Source organism: Scedosporium apiospermum (assembly GCF_000732125.1).
Source record: "Scedosporium apiospermum strain IHEM 14462 chromosome Unknown SEQ_SAPIO_0110, whole genome shotgun sequence".
NCBI classification, from domain to species: domain Eukaryota; kingdom Fungi; phylum Ascomycota; class Sordariomycetes; order Microascales; family Microascaceae; genus Scedosporium; species Scedosporium apiospermum.
Window position 1 is genome coordinate 1,745,170 of NW_015971811.1, and position 19,035 is coordinate 1,764,204.

The window sequence follows — 19,035 nt, forward strand, 5'->3', positions numbered from 1 at the left end:
AAGTAGGTGTATGGCAGCGGGGTATGGGGTTAGCGGGGTCGACAAGACATGAACGCCAGGTGAAAAATAAAATAATTGATGTGTGATGTAAAACTCAGCCACTTATACAGTTGCACGTGTTGGTCTTACACTCATCACGGAGTCCACCGCTGGACAGGGCGAGGCTCCAGCATGGGACAGGATAATCCTCGGGTATGCAACTCATAAATGTTCCTATATTCTATCTATATTCTGGTGAGACGTCGTCTAAAAAAGATCTATTGTCGATTATAACAGAATTGCAAGGTGAAGTGCCATTTGGAGGTAATTAACACAATGGCCCTCCAGATCCACCTCGCTCGCTCTAACTGCCCCTTGGTACCCTCGGAACGGCCTCGCAGATGAAACCCGGATTAGATTATTTCATTTTGTCTTGTCCTTCTTCGCATATACCTCCTGCATATACCAATTAACTGCTCTCTGCAACCCCTCCTCCGTGCTGACTCGCGGCCGGTACCCCAATCTCTCCTTGATCTTGTCAATCGAAAACGTCCGCTCGATCGTGATGAGCCTCACAACCCTGGTCGTCAATAGCGGTTCCTTCTTTCCAAGGGTGAGCCCCCAGACAAGCCACTGCACCAAGAATGCGCCAGCCATAACGAGCCACAGCGGAATGGCCCAGATATCCTCCTCCGCCACGGGATACCCGGCCATCCTCGCAGCCATCCGGTTGATCTCCCAGAACGGATACCGCTCATCGTTACGCACGAAAAACGCCTCGCCTTCTACACGCTGCGATTCAGGAAGCGGCGGAGAGGATGATGCGGCGACCAGGGCCTTAGCGGCCAGGACCTCGGCATACGCGACGTTCCCCACGTATGTGATATCCATCAGGTTCTTGCCGTCGCCGAACTGAAACCGGGCTTTTCTCGTGTAGGCATTGCGGCACAAGTTCGCCGTCACGAGTAGGTCTCCCTCCCCATGAATTGTCGTCGGGCGAATAGAAGCCGTCAGCAAGCCGCCAACGCGGTTTGCATTCAGCACAAGCGTCTCGGCGACGGCTTTCGTATGCGCGTAGTGTTCCGGCTGTTGTGGGCGGTAGATGACGGGGGCCTCTTCATTGGCGTCACGCAACGGAACATAGTGGTCGTGTATGATGGACGTGCTGGACGTGTACACGAAGGCTACGGTGCCGGCCCGCTGGGCGCACTCGACGAGATTCTGCGTCCCAGTGATGTTGACCTTGTCCAGGAGATCATGGTTGACCTGAAGCGGGTGCGGCGACACGGTATGGAAGACAGTCTTGGGTTTGACCTTGGCGAAGACCATCTCAACTTGGGATTTCTGAGTGATGTCTCCGCTATAGTAGGTGACACGTGGGTCACGATTCGCGTCGGTACGCAGATCCAGGACCGAGATCGATGCCGAGGAGTCCTGCTCAAAGACCTCGCGGATTATGTGGTGACCGACGAAGCCGCAGCCCCCGACGACAAGGATTGGGCTCAGGGAGGCCATTGTGGGTATTAAGGAACCGGCGCTTTGGCGGGCATTAGTGGGCACTAGCTTGCTAACTAGTTGCGGAAGTTGGAGTCAAGGTTCCGAAGCCAAAAATAATGTTGCATCGGAAGGACTTGCCAGATCTTCTCGGGTCCGTGCGAGTCATGTGATCGGACTCAATTTGAGGAAGAAAAATGATGAATAAATCTATGTATCACAGAAGGTGCAGACTGGAGAACCTTCCAACTTCAACAACTCGTATAAGTTGCACCTCGAAAAGTCTCGTTTGACCCCTCGATACCGCCCTCAAGAGTCCCAAGCATACGCGCAGAGAAGCCTCCCTAGTAGAACACAACTATTCCCGTTGTAATGTTTACGCCGAGAACGGACCCGTCGTCCAACCGGTAGCGAGCCTATAGACCTTGCATCAAGCCCGTCGATGCAACGGGCGGATATTCCGAATTGGCGCCCCAGGGCCGCACGGAGAGGGCTCCCGGCGCACATCTAATCTCCAGTACTTGGCCTTCTTTGGCCACATAGCCCGAGACATGCTCGGTCATGGCAGGATCGACGGCATCGAACCAGGGTGATTGAATTGGGTCCTACACTGCCGTGTCCCCAGCACCAGGTGTAGACGCTACCTAGCAACGGCGCATCACCCCATGTCTCTTCGTAGTAACCCACGCCATCGGTTGTGGTCAAGGGCGAACCATGGATTGTTAGGTCGGTGGTAACGTCGGCATCTGGCAGAGCATTGGCCCAGAAGACGTTTGGCATCATCTGTAGCGTCTGGCCCGGCTTGTTGAGGGAACACGGTATATGCGTCGGTGCTCGCTGATATCGTATTCTATTAGTGATAAGATGAGAAGGCGGCAGAGTGGCATTCGCTTCAAAACGTACTGATTTCAGATGGATGGTGTCGTGGACGTCAATGTCGGCATTACCTATCGTGACAAGGTACTCGGCACCGGGTTTGTCGAGTCTCGTTTCCGTGTAGCTGAAGCCCGTTCCTTCCCAGTTCGCGTATATGCCATTCTCATCCACCACGATGGTCGCACCACCGGTGGCTACAGCCTCCAAGCAATAGACCGACCCATTGGCAAACATCCATTCATTGTGATGGAGTATGGGCCTCAGAGGTAAGGATTCCGAGTGGCCTTTGGGCCATTGTCCCAGAATATCAGGACAAAAGAAGCATTTGTCGAGTCGGACACAGCGCTGAAGTACCACCTAACACATTTTCAAAGCCGATGTTAGCTAGAGGAAGACGACGACCACCACCAGCAGAAGTAGTAGTCATATACCAATCATAAGTGGCCTCATTTGCTGCCCTCGGTGTAAATTTTGGGGCGTCGAGATTGCCGGCGCACGTAGAGGTTTCTGCCCACGATGTGCCAGTGCTAAAGATATTTGCGGAACCCGTACCGTACCCCGCTCTCGCTACCCGAGCCGCCATCAGAAACCATAGTAGCAGGGCTCCCTTGATGATCATCATTGTAGAAGTTTGTTTCCGCGAATAGAGATAACTTGCCAATAGGGTGAAACACAACACCGCGGGGCAAGTAAGGGAATAGGCGACACTGCAGAGGTAAGGGAGGTCGTAGTGAACAAACAATACGAAGCAAGGAGGGATAGAGACACTGAAAGACCGAATTAACCATTGGATTCAATCTGTAAGGATAGTTACAATGGATTGCTTAAGGCGTTAAGGTAGGAAATCGGCATCCACAGCCGATTGCTTAGTTAAGATCGACGGGTACAATTGCAGGCTTACAGCATGTTATTGATGTGTGTTGGCTTACTCCTTGCATTTGATGTAAGGGAGGGATGAGGCTTACGATAAGGTTGGCTTACTCCCACACCTCCCGCTTGATGGGCCATTGCGATTTTGATAATGTGAATGACTTCATTCTGGAGGGATACCTGATATATACATAGACAAGCATATATGATTCTAAACTACCCTTGCTGTTGAAGGCTGAGATAAGAAAAACGAATTTCTCTTTTCTTCGTTCGACCTGGGGGATTAGTCGTAGCTACAAGCAGCATCTACCAACCCCCTAATGAGCTTTAAGTTTATCCAGTGAAGCATCACCAAGATGGTCGAGGATCTCCTCACTCTTCTTCACAATTATCTCGTTCCCGTATCCTTCATTGTCATTGCCCTTGTGGTTGGGAAGCTATGGCGTCTCTCATCAAGATTCCAGCTCGACCCTCAAGAGCCACCCCTAGTTCGGTCTAAAATTCCCTACATTGGTCATCTTATTGGATTGATGCAACAACCACATCGATACCTCTTTGAACTCCAGTACGCTATCTGTGTCTTGTGAAGTAAGATAGTGTTACGTTGCTAACTGAATCGTCTAGTAAAAAGACACACCATCCCGTTAGCACCCTTCGCATGTTCAACGGCAAAGTCTATGTGCTCAACTCGCCATACCTTGTCCAGGCAGCTTTCAAAAGCAAAAACCTCAGTTTCGCGCCGCTGGTGGCCGAGTATGTGGGCCGGATGGATGAGCTGTCTCTGAGGGCCCGGCACATCTACGCCAAAGAGGGCATGCACGAGCGCATGATGCTGCTCTTTCAGCAGCAGATGGCAGGCACACCACTGAAGCAGATGAACACTATTGCCATGGAAGAAATAAGCTCAATCTTTCGGCAGCCTACGCAACCGCAGGGTAAAACGTTGATTGAAGTCGACAGCCTCTGGGTTTGGATGCGGAACATAATGACAACAGTAACAACCTCAACTCTTCTCGGTCCAGGATGTAATCCGTGGAAGAAGGACCCGTCTCTGATTCAATCTTACTGGTCTGTTCTCCCCCCGCTATCCTTTGTGGCACTCGCGATAGACTGAATCCATAATATTCAGGGACTGGGAGGCCGGAGATATCTCTCGCCGAACCCCATTGGCAGCCATCAAGGACCGCACGTCTCATCAGGGTCGTGTCGCCATCGAAAAGGCTTTGACTGCTTATTTTGCTCAAGAAGATTTCTCGAGGAGCGGCATGCATAAGATTTCGCGAATGACACAAGAAACGGCTGCAATGCAGAAGCAGTACGACTTCAGTGCGAGCGATATGGCAGCTGCGTACACCCAAGTCATCCACGCATCCGTAATGAATGTGGTCCCGACTACTTTCTGGGCCCTGGTCCAGATTTTCAGCAGGCCAGATCTGCTCGCCAGTTTACGAGAAGAGGTCATCGGCGCCATTAAGGAGGAGAACGTGGACAGCAACACCGGGATCCTCAAGGTTATTGTCGAAGTCAGCCGACTAGATAGTCTCTGCCCGAGACTAGTGTCAGCCTTCCGAGAGGCCCATCGTCTAGCGACGACAGCAACATTACATCGCCGTGTCGTCGAGGACACATATCTCTCAGATGGAGGCGACGTCAATGGCCGCACTTATCTCCTGAAGAAAGGAGTCACCTGCATGATTCCGACCACAGTTTCTCTCCGAAGTCCCGAGGCATGGGGCGGTGAAGCAGCGGAGGAGTTCGATCCTGAGCGCTTTCTTTCACAAACTAGCATTGATCCTGTTTCTAACCTCCGAAAGAGAGCTTACTTCCCCTTCGGTGGAGGGAAAGACCTGTGTCCCGGACGGAATTTTGCGATAGCTGAGGTCATGGGCATCATGGTGGTGCTGCTCAGCGGATTTGACATTCTAGCTCCTGATGGTAGCACATTTCCCTTGCCAAAGGTAGCCAAGCCGAGGCTGACCACGGGCACCATGAGACCAGACAAGACGGCAGACTTGAGAGCAAGGATTAGTAGAAGACCGGGGTGGGAGAATGTCGTGTGGAGCGCCGCGGTTCCTGACGTGTAACTATACCAACTAGCTCACGCACCTGCTATTTGGGTAATATGTTACATAGAACGCATGTTTGATCAGTGTATAGGGCCCTCCAGGATAGCAGCACTTAGCGCATCGGGTGCATGCTCAAATGGTCGTCAGGCGTGCCCCCCAATCAAGGTAGTTGATGAATATCTTCGCGGCCGAAATAGTAGCAGAACCGTATGATGTTCTGTCCATTTACCCTCCTCCATTTCAGATTCTCGTTCAACAATATGCTGACTTCCAGCACGGTCAGGGCCGTACGTTAGCAGTTAAGTGCTTACAGCAAGAGCAGTTGTATAGTTAGTTTAGTTAGAAGAGTTACGAATGTACAGAGGCTCTCTAGTGGAAATGGCATATCTACGTTAGTCCAAAGTTTTTGGTGCTAAACGAGCAAACATCTTGGCCCAACTTAGAGAACAAAAGAGCGGGAGAAAAATCGTTTGAAATAGTTTCAAAAGCTTCTTATCTGAAACAATATCATAAAGCGTACCATTGTATTCCCTAGTCAAAATGAATTCATTTTACATAGTCCTGAATATAGTAATGCCTATCCGCTAGAAAATTAGCGGTCAACTTGGATAGGGCAACACGAAGTGAGGGCGTGGAGATCCTCAGTAACAACTAAGTCCGGGTCTAGGTGTGTGCCTACCAAACTCAAGGTAGTCTATTGAACTCGTAGGAGATCCATAAGCTGTTCAAGGAGGACTCTCAACGAGCTTGGCCACTTCGCAGGTGCGTCACTGTAGTAGGCTGAGGGAGAAGCAGAGTCGAGGAGCTTATGCGGGATTACAGTAGAAGCCTCTTCATCCATCTCATTAATTACATGTAAGATGGCTCGAGATAATATCCAAGGCTTGTCGGCGATGAGAGGAGAAGATTTGTGTACTAATTATGCCCACTTAAGGAGCATGCTTCGCTCGCGTTCCGTACAAACAAGAGACAAAGTTAACATAATACACTATATGCTGCCTAAGCGCATCGATATCTACATGCCCCGCGATAATCAAGGGTGATTGAGCTGGCGGTAAATCTCACCGAAAGCGTCGGCATTGTCGTCAAGAAAGCCGCCAGGAGTAAGCCGGTACACTCGATCGAGCGCTTGATCGAGGCCCCTTTTAGTCGGCCCAAACGGTTGTCTCACCTGTGCTTGGGGATGCCGAGCCTTGTCGACGCGGAATTGGCCCGTGGCCAAGACTGGATTGGGCCTCCTTCGGACATGTCTTGGCTTTGGTTGCGCGGTATTCGCTGGTGCAGGGCTAGCCAGGGCCGGGGCAGGACTTTTATCGTGAACTCTCGGACTCGTGAGGGGCGGAACTTGGTTTTGCGGAGTGGTGAGTCCTTTTCCACTGAAGCATTTGACGAGCATCTGTGCCGCTGAAGCGCGATCCTGTGGGTCAATCCTCGCCATCTCTCGGATGACCGAGACAGAGTCGGCCTTGGAAGCTAGTAATAGAACTGCTTGTCGAACCTCCTCATGAGTCTTAAACCTCTTCGAGGCCTCACGGAACCCTTCCGCATCCAATGTCCACAACATCGTGACATAGAGTGACCATACATCAGCTTTGTGGGTCTGCTTCCCGCCTTGAAACATCTCTGGAGCCATAAACAACGGGCTACCAGCAAAAGTTGACGCAATGCCTTGGCGGTTGCTGAGACCGAAGTCCCCCAGCTGGAAATGGTATTCGCCCATCCGTGAAATGTAGAGGATGTTTTCTGGTTTCACATCCCGGTGAATGATGCCCTCCACAGCAAGACAATCGATTGCTTGAAGCATGTGGTGAAGGACGGTACCGCCCAGGTCATTAATATGGGTAGAGCACCCGCCTGCGACTAATGATTGCAGGGTCCCCTCCATTAAACCCATGAATATCTCCACATTGCCTGCCTCCCAGCCCCGCGAACCGATATAGTCTACAACATGCGGCTAGTATTGATATTAGTTCATGTACATTAGGTTTTCAAGTAGCAAAACTCACATGGCTGATCCTCGAAAGGATCTCTACCTCACGTCTGAGCGAATCGTGTAGTAATGCCTTCCAATCTTGTTCTGTTGTTCCCGTCGGCCGCTTCAATATTTTGACAGCTAAAAGCTTGCCCGCGTCTACGTCCACTGCTTTGAATACATCTCCAAACTGCCCAGATCCAAGATCGTCGATTTTCGCATATCTCAGCTGCGGCTGTCGGCGTCCCGCGGTGTGAACTCTGGTCTCTCGTTGAGAGGGCAGGACGGTGTCGGCTTCGTCGATCGTTTGAGCAAGGCGGGGGTTCTCTTCATAACTAAGAGCAATGCTCTTCCGATTCTTGACCATCTCCGTCACTTTAGACGAGCTATTGTGCCATTTTAATTCAAACTGGACGAGGTTCCGGTTCACGCCACCAAATCCAATGGCAGTATTGGCACGATCATGCACGACGACTTTTCGAGGACGACCATACTCGAACGGAAAAACGATCTGGCCAAAAACTTGGCTCGTCTGACTGTGGGATCTGTCGTAGAACATAACAATACCAGTAACCCACTCGATCTCGAACGAGCATTGGATCTTTGAAATACTGGAGCCTTCCACGAAGATATCAGCATCACCACCGCGTCCTATCGTTGCGAGAGTAGTATTGCCAGACTTGGACTGGACGTGGCCGATATCGAGAACGAGTTCTCCGTTCAACCACGAAATGAGGTGCTTATTGCATTGATGAGCGAGGACTTCTTCCGCCCGCGGGTTGCAGGGTTTAAGGGAGAATAATGCTAGTGGATGAGGTTCAGGACGAGGCATCGTTTGAATGGAAACACTAGTAATGAACTGTCGAAGTAAGGGGGTGAACGAGGACGAGGAACGGCGAGTGGAAATGAGGAGAGAATCTAAGAGAAAAAGAGACCGGAGCAAGTAGCGGGAGGGCATGATTGCCCAGGCCTTTGGCCCCAAGACGTTTTAACGCCAGTCTTTGCATTTTCGCATCTCGAGTGGTCTCTCTTGCTGTGAGGTAGGCAGTGAGGTTTCGGATTCGAGAAGCGGGCGGTTATCTGTTGGTGCAGGGCGATGCGCAGCCAATGAATGGTGGTGTTCCCGCAAATGATGCCACTTCTTGGCGCCTAAGGGCAGTGATTCGACACGCCAAATTTAGACACGGCAACATCCGTGACGTCGCACGCCCAATTTCGGCTTTCGCCTTTTCCACCTCATCTCATCTCTCATCTCTCCTTCTCCATCATCTTTACTACCCACCACGGCCCCCGGCCTACCACCCCAATTTACAGTTTCTCCATGGCGGACTCAATCCGGGGGGAAGGGCTATTTGTGGCTCATAGAGCCCTAGCGACACTCGCCCAAGACCCTCAGCGACTGGACCATGCTCGAAGACGGTTCGAAGAGTCTCCGCCACCATACTCGGCTTGCGTTTCGCACAACTCAACTCTGTCCCAAAGTCCTAACCCGCCTAGCGATGAACAGCAACGCCGCGAAGAACGAAAATGGCAGCTTAAGCGTGAACATCGCGCATCGACTCCTTATGAACAATTCGAAGCCCAGAGGATCGATGAGAGTAATTGGATCATCAAGGCAAGGGAAGATGGGATATATAGTGTGCCTCGCGGCACCAATTACCTTAGCTTTGCGGAGGAGAAGGTCAAGAAACGCTGGATTGATCAGGGTATCTGGAGGAAGAAGTGGACCCACTCATGGAACGGTCGGCCTGAAGGCCCTTGGAGGCATGAAGAGCCGCTTGAGCTGGAGTCTGAATCCGAAATGCCTTCGGAGGCGAACTCAAGACCATCTCTATTCCGCGACCCCAAGAAGGAAGAACGGGTGAAACCAAAACAGCCCGAAGTCAACAGCGAGCGGTCAGTCGCAGAGCGACTGGCTGCACGAGAACGAGAGCGCGAGGCATCTCGCCCCTTCCATCAGTTCGTTTACCAGGTGTCAATAGAACGAGAGCGGATCCAACTCGAGTTACGGGCTAACGACGCCATTGTCCCGGAATCTGCTGATATAAATTCAAGAGCCTACGAAAGGGTGAAAGCGGCCTGGGTTAAGAGAGGGATTTGGAATAGAAATTGGGGCGTACTGCCCGGGATGTCGTGGAAGCATGAGCAACCTCTTGAGGAGATGCTTCGCGAAGAGATGGGCGATGATCCTCCCCCAATCCAAGCGGATGCGCCCAGGGGCAACGGCTGTGGAACAGGAGAAGCACCTAGGACCTGGAATATATTCGCCCCCGCCCCCCACGAATCAAACCAACCGTCCGGCAACTTGATCCAATCCCCGCAAGACCCGCCGGCGGACATTATTCCGGCATCGCTCGAAGAGGGCGGAAACGCAATGGAAGGAGTATCGTCCAGTCAACGTCCATCCAGGTCCTGCTCGCCAGGGGCATCGAATCAAAACTCGTTGTCTGGTTCGGGGAATACATGTCCCCCGCGAAATGATCAGGCCAATCAATCTCCCGCCGCGTCGATTTCTCGAAGAGAGCCATCCGTTGAAGGTGGAAATTCCCAACATGCTGCGCACAATGCTCTCGGTCCAGTTCATCCATCGAAAGTGGCCAAGGTTATCAGAAGGAGTGGGCCAAAAGGCACTCGGGGACGACCGAAGGCCCCCAAACGGCCCTCGGAAGCCCAAGAATCCTCGGCCGGACGAGATGTTCCAAGGGCCCCTGCTAAGACTGCCCCTGCACAGCCCCGAAGGAGTAGGCGCTTGCAAGAAGCCGCTGAGGACAAGACAACTGCGGATATTGAAGATATTGCTGCTCCGGCGCGGCGCGGCCGCCCCAAATCGAAACCGGCGAACGCCAGTGCCGGTAGCCTGGAATCGCCATCAGCAAAACCCCAGGGAGTGACCAAAAAGCGAAGGACGCGACGTAGTCGGGGGTAGGAGGGCCAGGGTCTCATGGAGAAGATTAACGGTGACGGATTGGCAGGTTGGGATCTAAGCGGGATTTTACATAGGCTACCTTGCCTACCATAGTATTGACACCAGGCCAGGAGGTTCGGAAGAACCAGGACGCACATAGACGAGGGGAAAGGTAAGGCTGCTAAAGCCTTCAAGGAATGGGTGGCACAGCTGCCAGATAGACATACTCTGGTTTTCTCAGACGGGTCACAGAGGGAGGACAGAGCAACATGGGCGTACTCAATATGGAGAGGGGGAAAGGAACGACATGGGGAAAGGGACATCTACACACAGCAGTGGCCTTTGATGGGGAGGCCAAGGGAGCGAGGCAAGGCCTAGAGGTGGCAATGAGAATGGCGGGCACTACCCACATCACCTGCTATATAGACAACCAGGCGGTCATCCAAGGGCTTGCAAACATAGCCCCAAAGTCATCCCAAAGGGATTTCCTACGCTACCAGGAACTGGCGGAGCAGAGCAAGGGCCGGGTACAGATCAGGTGGTCACCAGGACACATAAATCAAAGAGAATGAGAGGGCAGATAAGCTATACTCAGACGGGGAGACCTACAAACTCCCAACAGACAACAAGGAGGACAGACCGACACTAGCAGGGGTGAAGGCTAGAGCCCGGGAAATCAGATGCAGGTAGCAACTAGTATGGCATAGCAAGGCAAGGCCTGGGCGGTACCTAGAAAACATCTGGAGAAGCCTAGGCTACAATGTGGGAATATATGAGGACCTAAAGCTCCTTAGACAGATACTGTCTAGGCTTATACAAGTAAGGACAGGGCTTGGGGACTTCGTGGACTACCACAAGGCTTGCCAGCATGAGAACTATGACCCATACTGCAGCTGCAGGCATGAGAAGACCAGGGAACGCTTTGTATAGCTAGAGGAATTCTGGAACCACGATAGGGATAGGAACCAGATGGATAGAATGGGACCAGGGTTAACATTCTTGACAGCACTAGAAAGTGGGAAGGCCTTCTGGGCCCTGGAGAGAGCAACGGGTTTCTTTTATGCCCAGAGACCCTGAACAGCAGCCAGGCTAGAGGGGAAGAGGGAGAAGGGGGTTCTAGAAGCCTGCGGGGGCGAATAGACTGAAGACTATAATCATTTCATTAGTTATTTTCCTTTGTACTTTTAGATAGCATAGTGGTGCAATGCCAGACCCATATATCACAGTGACAGTTTAGAATACCGGGTTGATGTTGAAGCTAAACCAGAAGATCTCTCGTAATTATAGTTATTTCATGTGCTACCTCACTCCTATCGCCCGACTTGAGGTTCAAGTGGTTGGGATTCTCCAGATGGTCCGAAGCCGGCAACGACCGATTTTCCGACTCCGCTGGCACGGACCAAGACTCTTACCGGGTCAACCAATTTACCTTCCTCGTCGCAGCGTAATGATTGGCCTAAATCTCCTGATGGGTCTGTGGCTGGACGCATGTTCCTGGTCTTAGGAAGTCAATATATATGGAACCATGCTGGACCACTCTTGCGTCGTCGATGGTGCCACCCCGTTATCTCGATCCAGGACCTGTTTTGACGTCTAAATATCTGGCTCTTCATTTTATTTCGCCTCTCAATACGAGCCCAAAATCCATTTGATCAACATGTTTTGGAGCAAATCCGTCCCGTTCAAGGCAGCGAAAGACATTCCCTCTCTTGAGGGTAAGGTAATCCTTGTGACAGGGGGCTCAAATGGTCTCGGAAAGCAATCGGTGCTAGAATATGCCCGACACAATCCCGCCCAGATCTGGCTCGCGGCACGGAATCTCGAAAAGGCCCAGGCGGCGGTAGAAGACATCAAGAAGGAGGTCCCAGATGCGCCAATTACTGTTCTGAAATTGGACCTCGCCTCTCTCCAATCCGTCAAGGACGCGGCGGCGAAGTTTTCGGCAGAATCCGACCGCCTGGATATTCTTCTCCTGAATGCGGGAGTTATGGCCATCCCGCCCGCCGTCACAGAGGAGGGCTACGAAATCCAATTCGGAACCAATCACGTCGGCCACGCCCTCCTCACAAAGCTCCTGGTTCCTGTCCTTGACAAGACTGCCAAGAGCTCCGATGCCGGGGTTCGAATCGTTTCTCTCGGCTCATACGCTCACAACTACACGGCGACGGGAGGAATTGATTTTAAGTCACTCAAGTCGAAATCCGAGAATATGTCCTCCTCTGCAAGGTATGGCCAAAGCAAACTGGCCTGTATCCTCTTCGCCCGCCAACTCGCCAAGGAGTACCCTCAGTTCACCTCGGTTTCTCTCCACCCCGGCCTTGTGAGGACGAATTTGTTCCATGCTGCCACAGACTCGCCAGCCATCCTCAGGCTTACTATGCCTCTCTGGGATTACTTCTTGGTGACTCCTGAGGACGGCGCCAAGAATCAGCTTTGGGCCTCTGTAGCCAAGGATGTCAAGAATGGAGAGTATTACGAACCAATTGGCATTCCCGGCCGGGCTAGTTCGTATGGCAAGAACGATGAGCTGGCGAAGAAACTTTGGGACTGGACGGAGAAGGAGTTGGAAAGCTACACTATCTAATTGGTCCACCTAACGACTTGGGTAGGCTTGAAAAATGTCGAAAACGAGTCTATCGAAGTATTACGTTGCCAAAGGAGCATTATTTTCGCAAGGTATGGTCGTGGTCCAAAGAGGCAGTGCAGTTGCGGATGATCGACATTGTTCCAACAAATGTATGTACGTCAGTGTAGTATTGAATTGATGCATCAATAGCATTGTAAGAAGCGGCAATGTCAGCACTTTAACTGAACCTCGTCCAATTGCCATCAGCAATGTGAAACGCATGGGCCTTAATTCTTCGTGGGAAGCCGTTTGAGGATTACTTGTCGGCCTTGATGGCCCTAATAACGCACCGGTCGGACCTTGAAAATAAAGTCATGCTCTGGGCATAGTTCAACCTCCATACACACAACTCCTATCCAGACCGACAATTCTAGGGTCAGACGTATCCTGGGGGAGTCTAACGCCGCATTCGATATGTAGTTATCTTACGACGGCATGTGCAGAACTACGAGTCTACGACTTCCAGTGCTGGAAAGGGTATCGGATGTAGGACCCATCCCATCTTGATATCAACCCTTTACGGATGGAAAAGATCCGCTGGGTAGGTCATAGATTCGGGTGATGAGGACCTAGCTAGGGAATGGAGAATGGGGCAATCATTTAAAATCGGATGATGGCCGGGCAGCTTGGTTACCCTGTCAGTATATCCTTCTATATGATACACGCCCTTGAGTGCATCACCCTACAGAGATCTTGGAGTTCCAAGACCAGTTATGGGGGCGTCTTCAACATGTCTCTCGTCACTCTCTCGTCACCATCTACGATGTGAACACACGCAGTAGGTAGCCAAGCCGGGATTCTTCCTTACTAGCCACCCCGCACGGACATCGCTTTGAAAGAGCGTCTAAACGAACGCAAGAGTAATAGGCCGATATCAGATGCCAAGGGCCATGAAGGCGGCAGCTAAAGATGCCCAAGTTCAGTCTTCTTCCAGGTCAAGCCTAGGGTTATTCCATCACTAGTCATCCGGCCCAGATCAAAGAGAGGGCAGTAACATCGCCTCGCTCCAAATACAATTGTTTCGACCAAGTCTGGCCTTTGATAGGGACCTAATATCGGAATTCGGGCTAATCCATGATCCGTTTCTTATCCCACTTGACACTCTTCCGTCGTCGAATTGGGACGTAGTAGTTCGACCAGGTGCTGTGATGCCGTTGGGCTCATCTGTTCGATAGTGAAGAAAATGACTCCACGACTCTGCAGGCGGCAGCCCACGTGGGGGTTTAAAGGCCCGTGTGGAGATCCGCCGCCGGATTAGATGTCTCCAATTCATATTGACTCAAGTTGGCCTCTATGATTAGGCAGTTAATAGGTTTCGCTGATCAGACTCGCACGTCTAATTCTTGGCCTCACTGACAAGCAGCAACCAACAGCCAAGCTGGCTTTTGCGATATCACAGACTCGTGTCAAAAGATGGCATCTGATACTTCCTCTGCAGTATTCCGTTTCTACACTTTCGTCGTCAGCAGTAGGTTTGTGGTCCACTACACGGCCTTGTCTTTCACCTTCGTCAACATTCGGCCTCTCCTCCCTGGCCGCGTCCTCGTTTCGCCGATACGTCCTGTCGCGCGTCTCTCAGAGCTAGTAGATGCCGAAGCTGCCGACCTTTTCCTGATCGTCAAGCGCGGAGTACGCATGTTAGAGAGAGTCTACAAGGCATCTGCCCTGGTTATTCCCCTTCAGGACGTCTTTGATGCTAATAGTCAGAGCGTCCCCCATGTCCATATTCACCTGTTTCCTCGACAGCCCTCAGACGGTCCGGATGCCGTCTACATAGATTGGAGGGCGAGGATGGAGACAGTAGGAAATTTTTGTCTATGTGTGAACGAGTCTGCCAGCCTAGGGTTAGCGAGGTGTCTATTCCCTTGAGAACCGCCAGAGAAACGGCTGCTGAGGCTACATATCGATGGCGACAATGCTCTCCGTAATTTCGAATTGCCAACTGTGCAAGTATTCGATCTCTAGGAGGCCGTGCTTGACATCAACCTGAGGACCGCCTTGCTAAGAAGGCTGCCAATTCTTAATTAGCCGGGTGTGATACAGGACATCTTGCTACGAAAGGTAATCTTTACTTGGGACGAGACAAGTTGCTGTATCACGTCTAGTAGGTTGCTCAGGGTCCGGTGCCTCTGAGGCGGCGTTGCACCGTCGTCATCCCCATCAAGGAGGGTGATATCTGTTGAGTCCAGGCTCCTGTTCAAGAACGGGTAAGCTGCGCCGGAGGGGTCCGCTGGTGGGTAAATGTCGTGATGTGCACCTAGCAACAACAATCAGACCGTCTTCCAAGAGTTCTGGAACTTATGAGAGCCACCATGTCACTGCTAGATGGTACAACCTTCGCAAATTGACCGAAGAGAGGCCTGCTATCGACCTCAAACACAGGGCGAGCCACGTTTGAGATAGTTCTCGCAAAGAGAGGAGGCGTTAAGGATGCCCGCATAGATATGCCAGGGCTATAGGGAAAATGGGACTGCTCTTCTGGTGTGCCCTGGGATCTCAGGGACGAGATAAACAGGACATCGAGAGGTTCAGCTCGAGCAGGGGGCAGTAGATTACAGCAGTGTTCGAAAGCTTGGGGAGAAATTCCCCCCCCCCCCCAACATGCCGAAGCAAGGATCTATGAGCTAGGAGCCTAGTATGGGTCAAATTTAAGCATTTTCCATACCTTAGGGTATGACAAGTCACAACGTTCCCCGGCTAAAGGTGATGACGAAGTCGCACCCAATGGCTTCGATATAATCCTGAGAGAGCAGGACACGTCGTTAATTCCACCATGGCAAATTTTTGCAAGAGAGATCTGTATTTCTACGAAATGCAGAAAAGGGCGATAACGAGCCGGTACTTGGCGTGATGATTTGATTAATTAGCTTATTAACAGGCGTTGAGACAAGCAATCTTAGGATGGGGCTGAAAATGGCCTGCAAAAAAACTGATGAAGTCTGCAGGGGACTGGATTTTTCATATCAGGAGACCAGTTCTTTTTATATATCCGACATGCATCACACTCCTTCGTGCTTTGTACTGAATTTGGCCATCCGCTATTTACCTCGTGCTCCGTAGAAGAATGGCCAGCCCATCCTTCACTTACCGGTCTCAACTGTGACAGAGATTCTGGCTGCAAGCACTCACTCTTGGAGTGAAGTCGAAGGATCTCGATCTTCGAGCTAGAATCTCTTCTGGTGGCTTCTAACTCGTGCTTCATACTGTGTAATAATCCCCGGCAACCGCAGCAACTTGCTTTTTGAACAGGCTCGTGGCTCCCCCACTCATGGCAAGAATGATAGGGGTACCCATGCCCATGCCTCTGCAAGGGACGAATAGTGGCGTTCGACTCAGACGAGGAGGGCGCATGTGGATGGACTTGTGCAGTGTACGAAGTACTTATCATGCGAAGTAGTGTATATATGTACTTCTCAGTAGCACTTCGGAGGTAAGGGGAGGAGGTGGGTCAAGTAAATCCATGAGAGAAGGACCGGGCGCACGCTAGTTCTTGGTCATGTCTCGATCGATGTGTCTGAAGTAGGGAATGAAGACAATGAGAACGCCAGTGCGAAGTAAACTAGGACAAGTCTAGGCCTAAAAGCGTGGCAACCGGGACCAGCTGAATCTCCATATCGACCTCAGCCTGCTCCACTCCAGCCATGTGACAGGACTTCAGTCGACTCGACTGCTACGTAGCGTAATCTAATCGTACTTCTTAGCACACTAATACACAATACACATACACAAGCCCCCTTCAGCAATGGAGCAGTTGAAAGGGTATCCCACTAGTGACTCCCGCTGGCACGCTCCGGATCTCGTTTGCTGGAAGTTCTGGACACACGAACCGATAAACCAAACCCACCTTTGTTGGGGGGTGGCGGGCAAGGAAAGGGGGCCCATGAGATGGAGCGATTGGCCCGTCATTCTCGATCCGTCAACCATCCACTTCGGATTATTTGCAAGACTAAAACCCCAAATCGCCAAAAACACCACCCCAAAGTTATGTACACTACACTACTAGTAATTACCCACTAGGCAAGGTTGCAACCGTCGAGTACGACATTGATTGAATTGATCAATGATCGATACTTATTACACAGCAGAGCGACGGCCTTTAGTGAGATTGCGTCAGCCTGCTAGCTGGATTGGTGCCAGCCAGCCCCCACGTGCTGCTACTACTACTTCAAGGGATGCTACTTTGTAGTACTAGGATGACCAGGGAGCATGGCATCCCGGATTTGTTGAGTGGATCTGATGCGGGTGCTGCGAAATTGATGCCGCTGAGTGCCTCCTGAACTCTGTTAGGGGACAAAAAAAAAAAGACGGTATCGGCGTGCTTGAGCTGTAAGGCTTGGAGATGGGCTCGAGACTATCTTTGTCGTTTGATATTCGAGGGTCAGACCACCCACCCACTACCTCGGTAGTGCGGGAGCGACGGAGGACGGGAACGGGATTATTTTTGCGAAGTGATGTGTCGTTTTTAGGGGTTTCGATCGGAGGGAGCGCAGGGCTTCTTGCCGATTGCCCAATTGGAGATGCTACAAATTCACTGATGATTTGGGAGGGAAGATCGCCCAGTTAGTGTACCACTACGAAGGTACAGGCGCCTGGCGAGCCAGGACCAGGCCCCCAGGCCAGCCAGCCAGCCAGATTTGCGGGGTTGGAACGTGCCTCAACTGTCCAGAACCGTGGATAACCCTTGAGCTTCAGGCGTCCATTGATGTATGATACTCTGCGATTTTGTTAGTAAAATTGTAGGGGTCCTTGCGAATACGTCGTCATGATCAGTCCTGGACTCCTGGTCCTGGTCGCTTCAAAGTCCTTGGCGGGACTGCGGCTGGTTCCACTGCACTAGATGAAGGGCGCATTCGTAACTAAAGTACACTAGTCTGCGATGTGGACATCAAATCGATCAATGTCAATGTCAAATGTCAATAGTCCGTTACAGCTATGACGCCTGATCGAGCCGACTTGATCCACAGGAGTCGTAGTGTGTGAGTAAATCCGTCAACGAGAACGCACACGTGTACTCCGGAGGTGAGGATGGGACTGGATGGACGAGATGGACTGGGTGGACTAGACACAGAAAGCCCCTTAGCCAAACCCCTCAAATTGATCCCTCAATCAGCCAAGCCCACCGTGAACTTGCCAAGTTGCACTTTATGCCTGCAACATTCTCATTGGGGAGGAGATCGTCTGCTCGGAGCTGGGAGGATTTTTTTCCTCGCCATCTTACCACCCACCTACTACCCAGTCTGCTGCAGTATTCCCTGCCATCACTCCTACTAGCTGCATTGAAGTAATATGATAATATATCTCCAATGCTCCATGCATGTAGGTGAGCGACACATGGGCAGGGGAGGGGGGCAATCCACTTGCAATGTGAGCAGCCACGACCCACTCCGTGATAGCTACTGCGTTGTGTCCAGTGCTTCTCTGGGGTAATGGATGCGAATAGAACGCCGTTTATTGGTCTAGATGCCCCAATAATATTGAGAACACGAGCGATTGATGTATGAAGTACTTCGTCGCATCAATAACACTTTGTCCTCGCATTTGATCCCTCGTGCCTCCTACTGCGAAGTATGTACACATACGAAGTCCAAGTAATAACAATGAAAATAAAAATAGCTCGTTCCTTCGGAGCGGAAGTCCTGGCAATAAGACTTCGCACTGGCAATGTGTAGTGTAATTTCAAAAAGCCCGGCGACTCGGCACATCCCTGGGCTGTGCTGACAATCAATGTCCGTGCTGCGCTGCTTTTGCGTATCTCGTATCCCCCAGTCCTAGTAATCTCCTCATCTGCTTCCTCCTCATAGACTCCGCAGCATCACAAGGAGGACGAATGGATTGTGTCTAGCCCGGCCTAGGATATCGTGAGACGGGGGAACCAGCAATCAGTGCAATCAATCGCCGAATCGGAAATCTGGGCGGGCTCGTTGCTTCTCCTACCAGTACAGGATGAACGCAGTTTGACAGTTGGTGTCTCCGCTGGTCTGCGCCCGCCCTAGGCCCCAGCTTCTCACGCTATCAAGAGAGCACTGGACATTCGCAAGGGTGGAGATTGGTGGCGGGAGATCCACAGGGTCCACGAGAGCCTGATGTTGCTGATGTTGCGCTGTGCTATGGGCTGTCATTAGTATCGATCAATGGATCGTCGGCACCATTGGATTGATTGCTTTCCCAACCCGCCCACGCCCTGAGCCTCAGTAGTGTCTCGCTAGCGAACATCAGCTTAACCTGACCCACAGAGCGGAATTTTAGT

At 51.5% G+C, this 19,035-nt stretch overlaps 3 protein-coding genes and 2 pseudogenes across 3 annotated transcripts; 3 read left to right on the plus strand and 2 right to left on the minus strand.

The window, feature by feature from the left end:
- Positions 1–402: 402 nt before the first annotated feature.
- SAPIO_CDS7418 (uncharacterized protein) lies at positions 403–2,971 on the minus strand (the record flags this gene model as incomplete). Its single annotated transcript, XM_016789288.1, has 4 exons — positions 403–1,550; positions 2,118–2,310; positions 2,377–2,633; positions 2,704–2,971. The coding sequence occupies 4 exons, from the start codon at positions 2,969–2,971 to the stop codon at positions 403–405; spliced, it is 1,866 nt and encodes a 621-aa protein (XP_016641115.1).
- Positions 2,972–3,575: 604 nt separating this feature from the next.
- SAPIO_CDS7419 (uncharacterized protein) lies at positions 3,576–5,303 on the plus strand (the record flags this gene model as incomplete). The annotated part of the gene is made up of 3 exons (XM_016789289.1): positions 3,576–3,784; positions 3,844–4,287; positions 4,349–5,303. The coding sequence occupies 3 exons, from the start codon at positions 3,576–3,578 to the stop codon at positions 5,301–5,303; spliced, it is 1,608 nt and encodes a 535-aa protein (XP_016641116.1).
- A 1,015-nt stretch (positions 5,304–6,318) lies between these two features.
- Positions 6,319–8,089, minus strand: SAPIO_CDS7420 (uncharacterized protein; the record flags this gene model as incomplete). Its single annotated transcript, XM_016789290.1, has 2 exons — positions 6,319–7,239; positions 7,292–8,089. The coding sequence occupies 2 exons, from the start codon at positions 8,087–8,089 to the stop codon at positions 6,319–6,321; spliced, it is 1,719 nt and encodes a 572-aa protein (XP_016641117.1).
- A 489-nt stretch (positions 8,090–8,578) lies between these two features.
- SAPIO_CDS7421 lies at positions 8,579–10,183 on the plus strand (annotated as a pseudogene; the record flags this gene model as incomplete).
- Positions 10,184–11,819: 1,636 nt separating this feature from the next.
- Positions 11,820–12,746, plus strand: SAPIO_CDS7422 (annotated as a pseudogene; the record flags this gene model as incomplete).
- Positions 12,747–19,035: the final 6,289 nt, after the last annotated feature.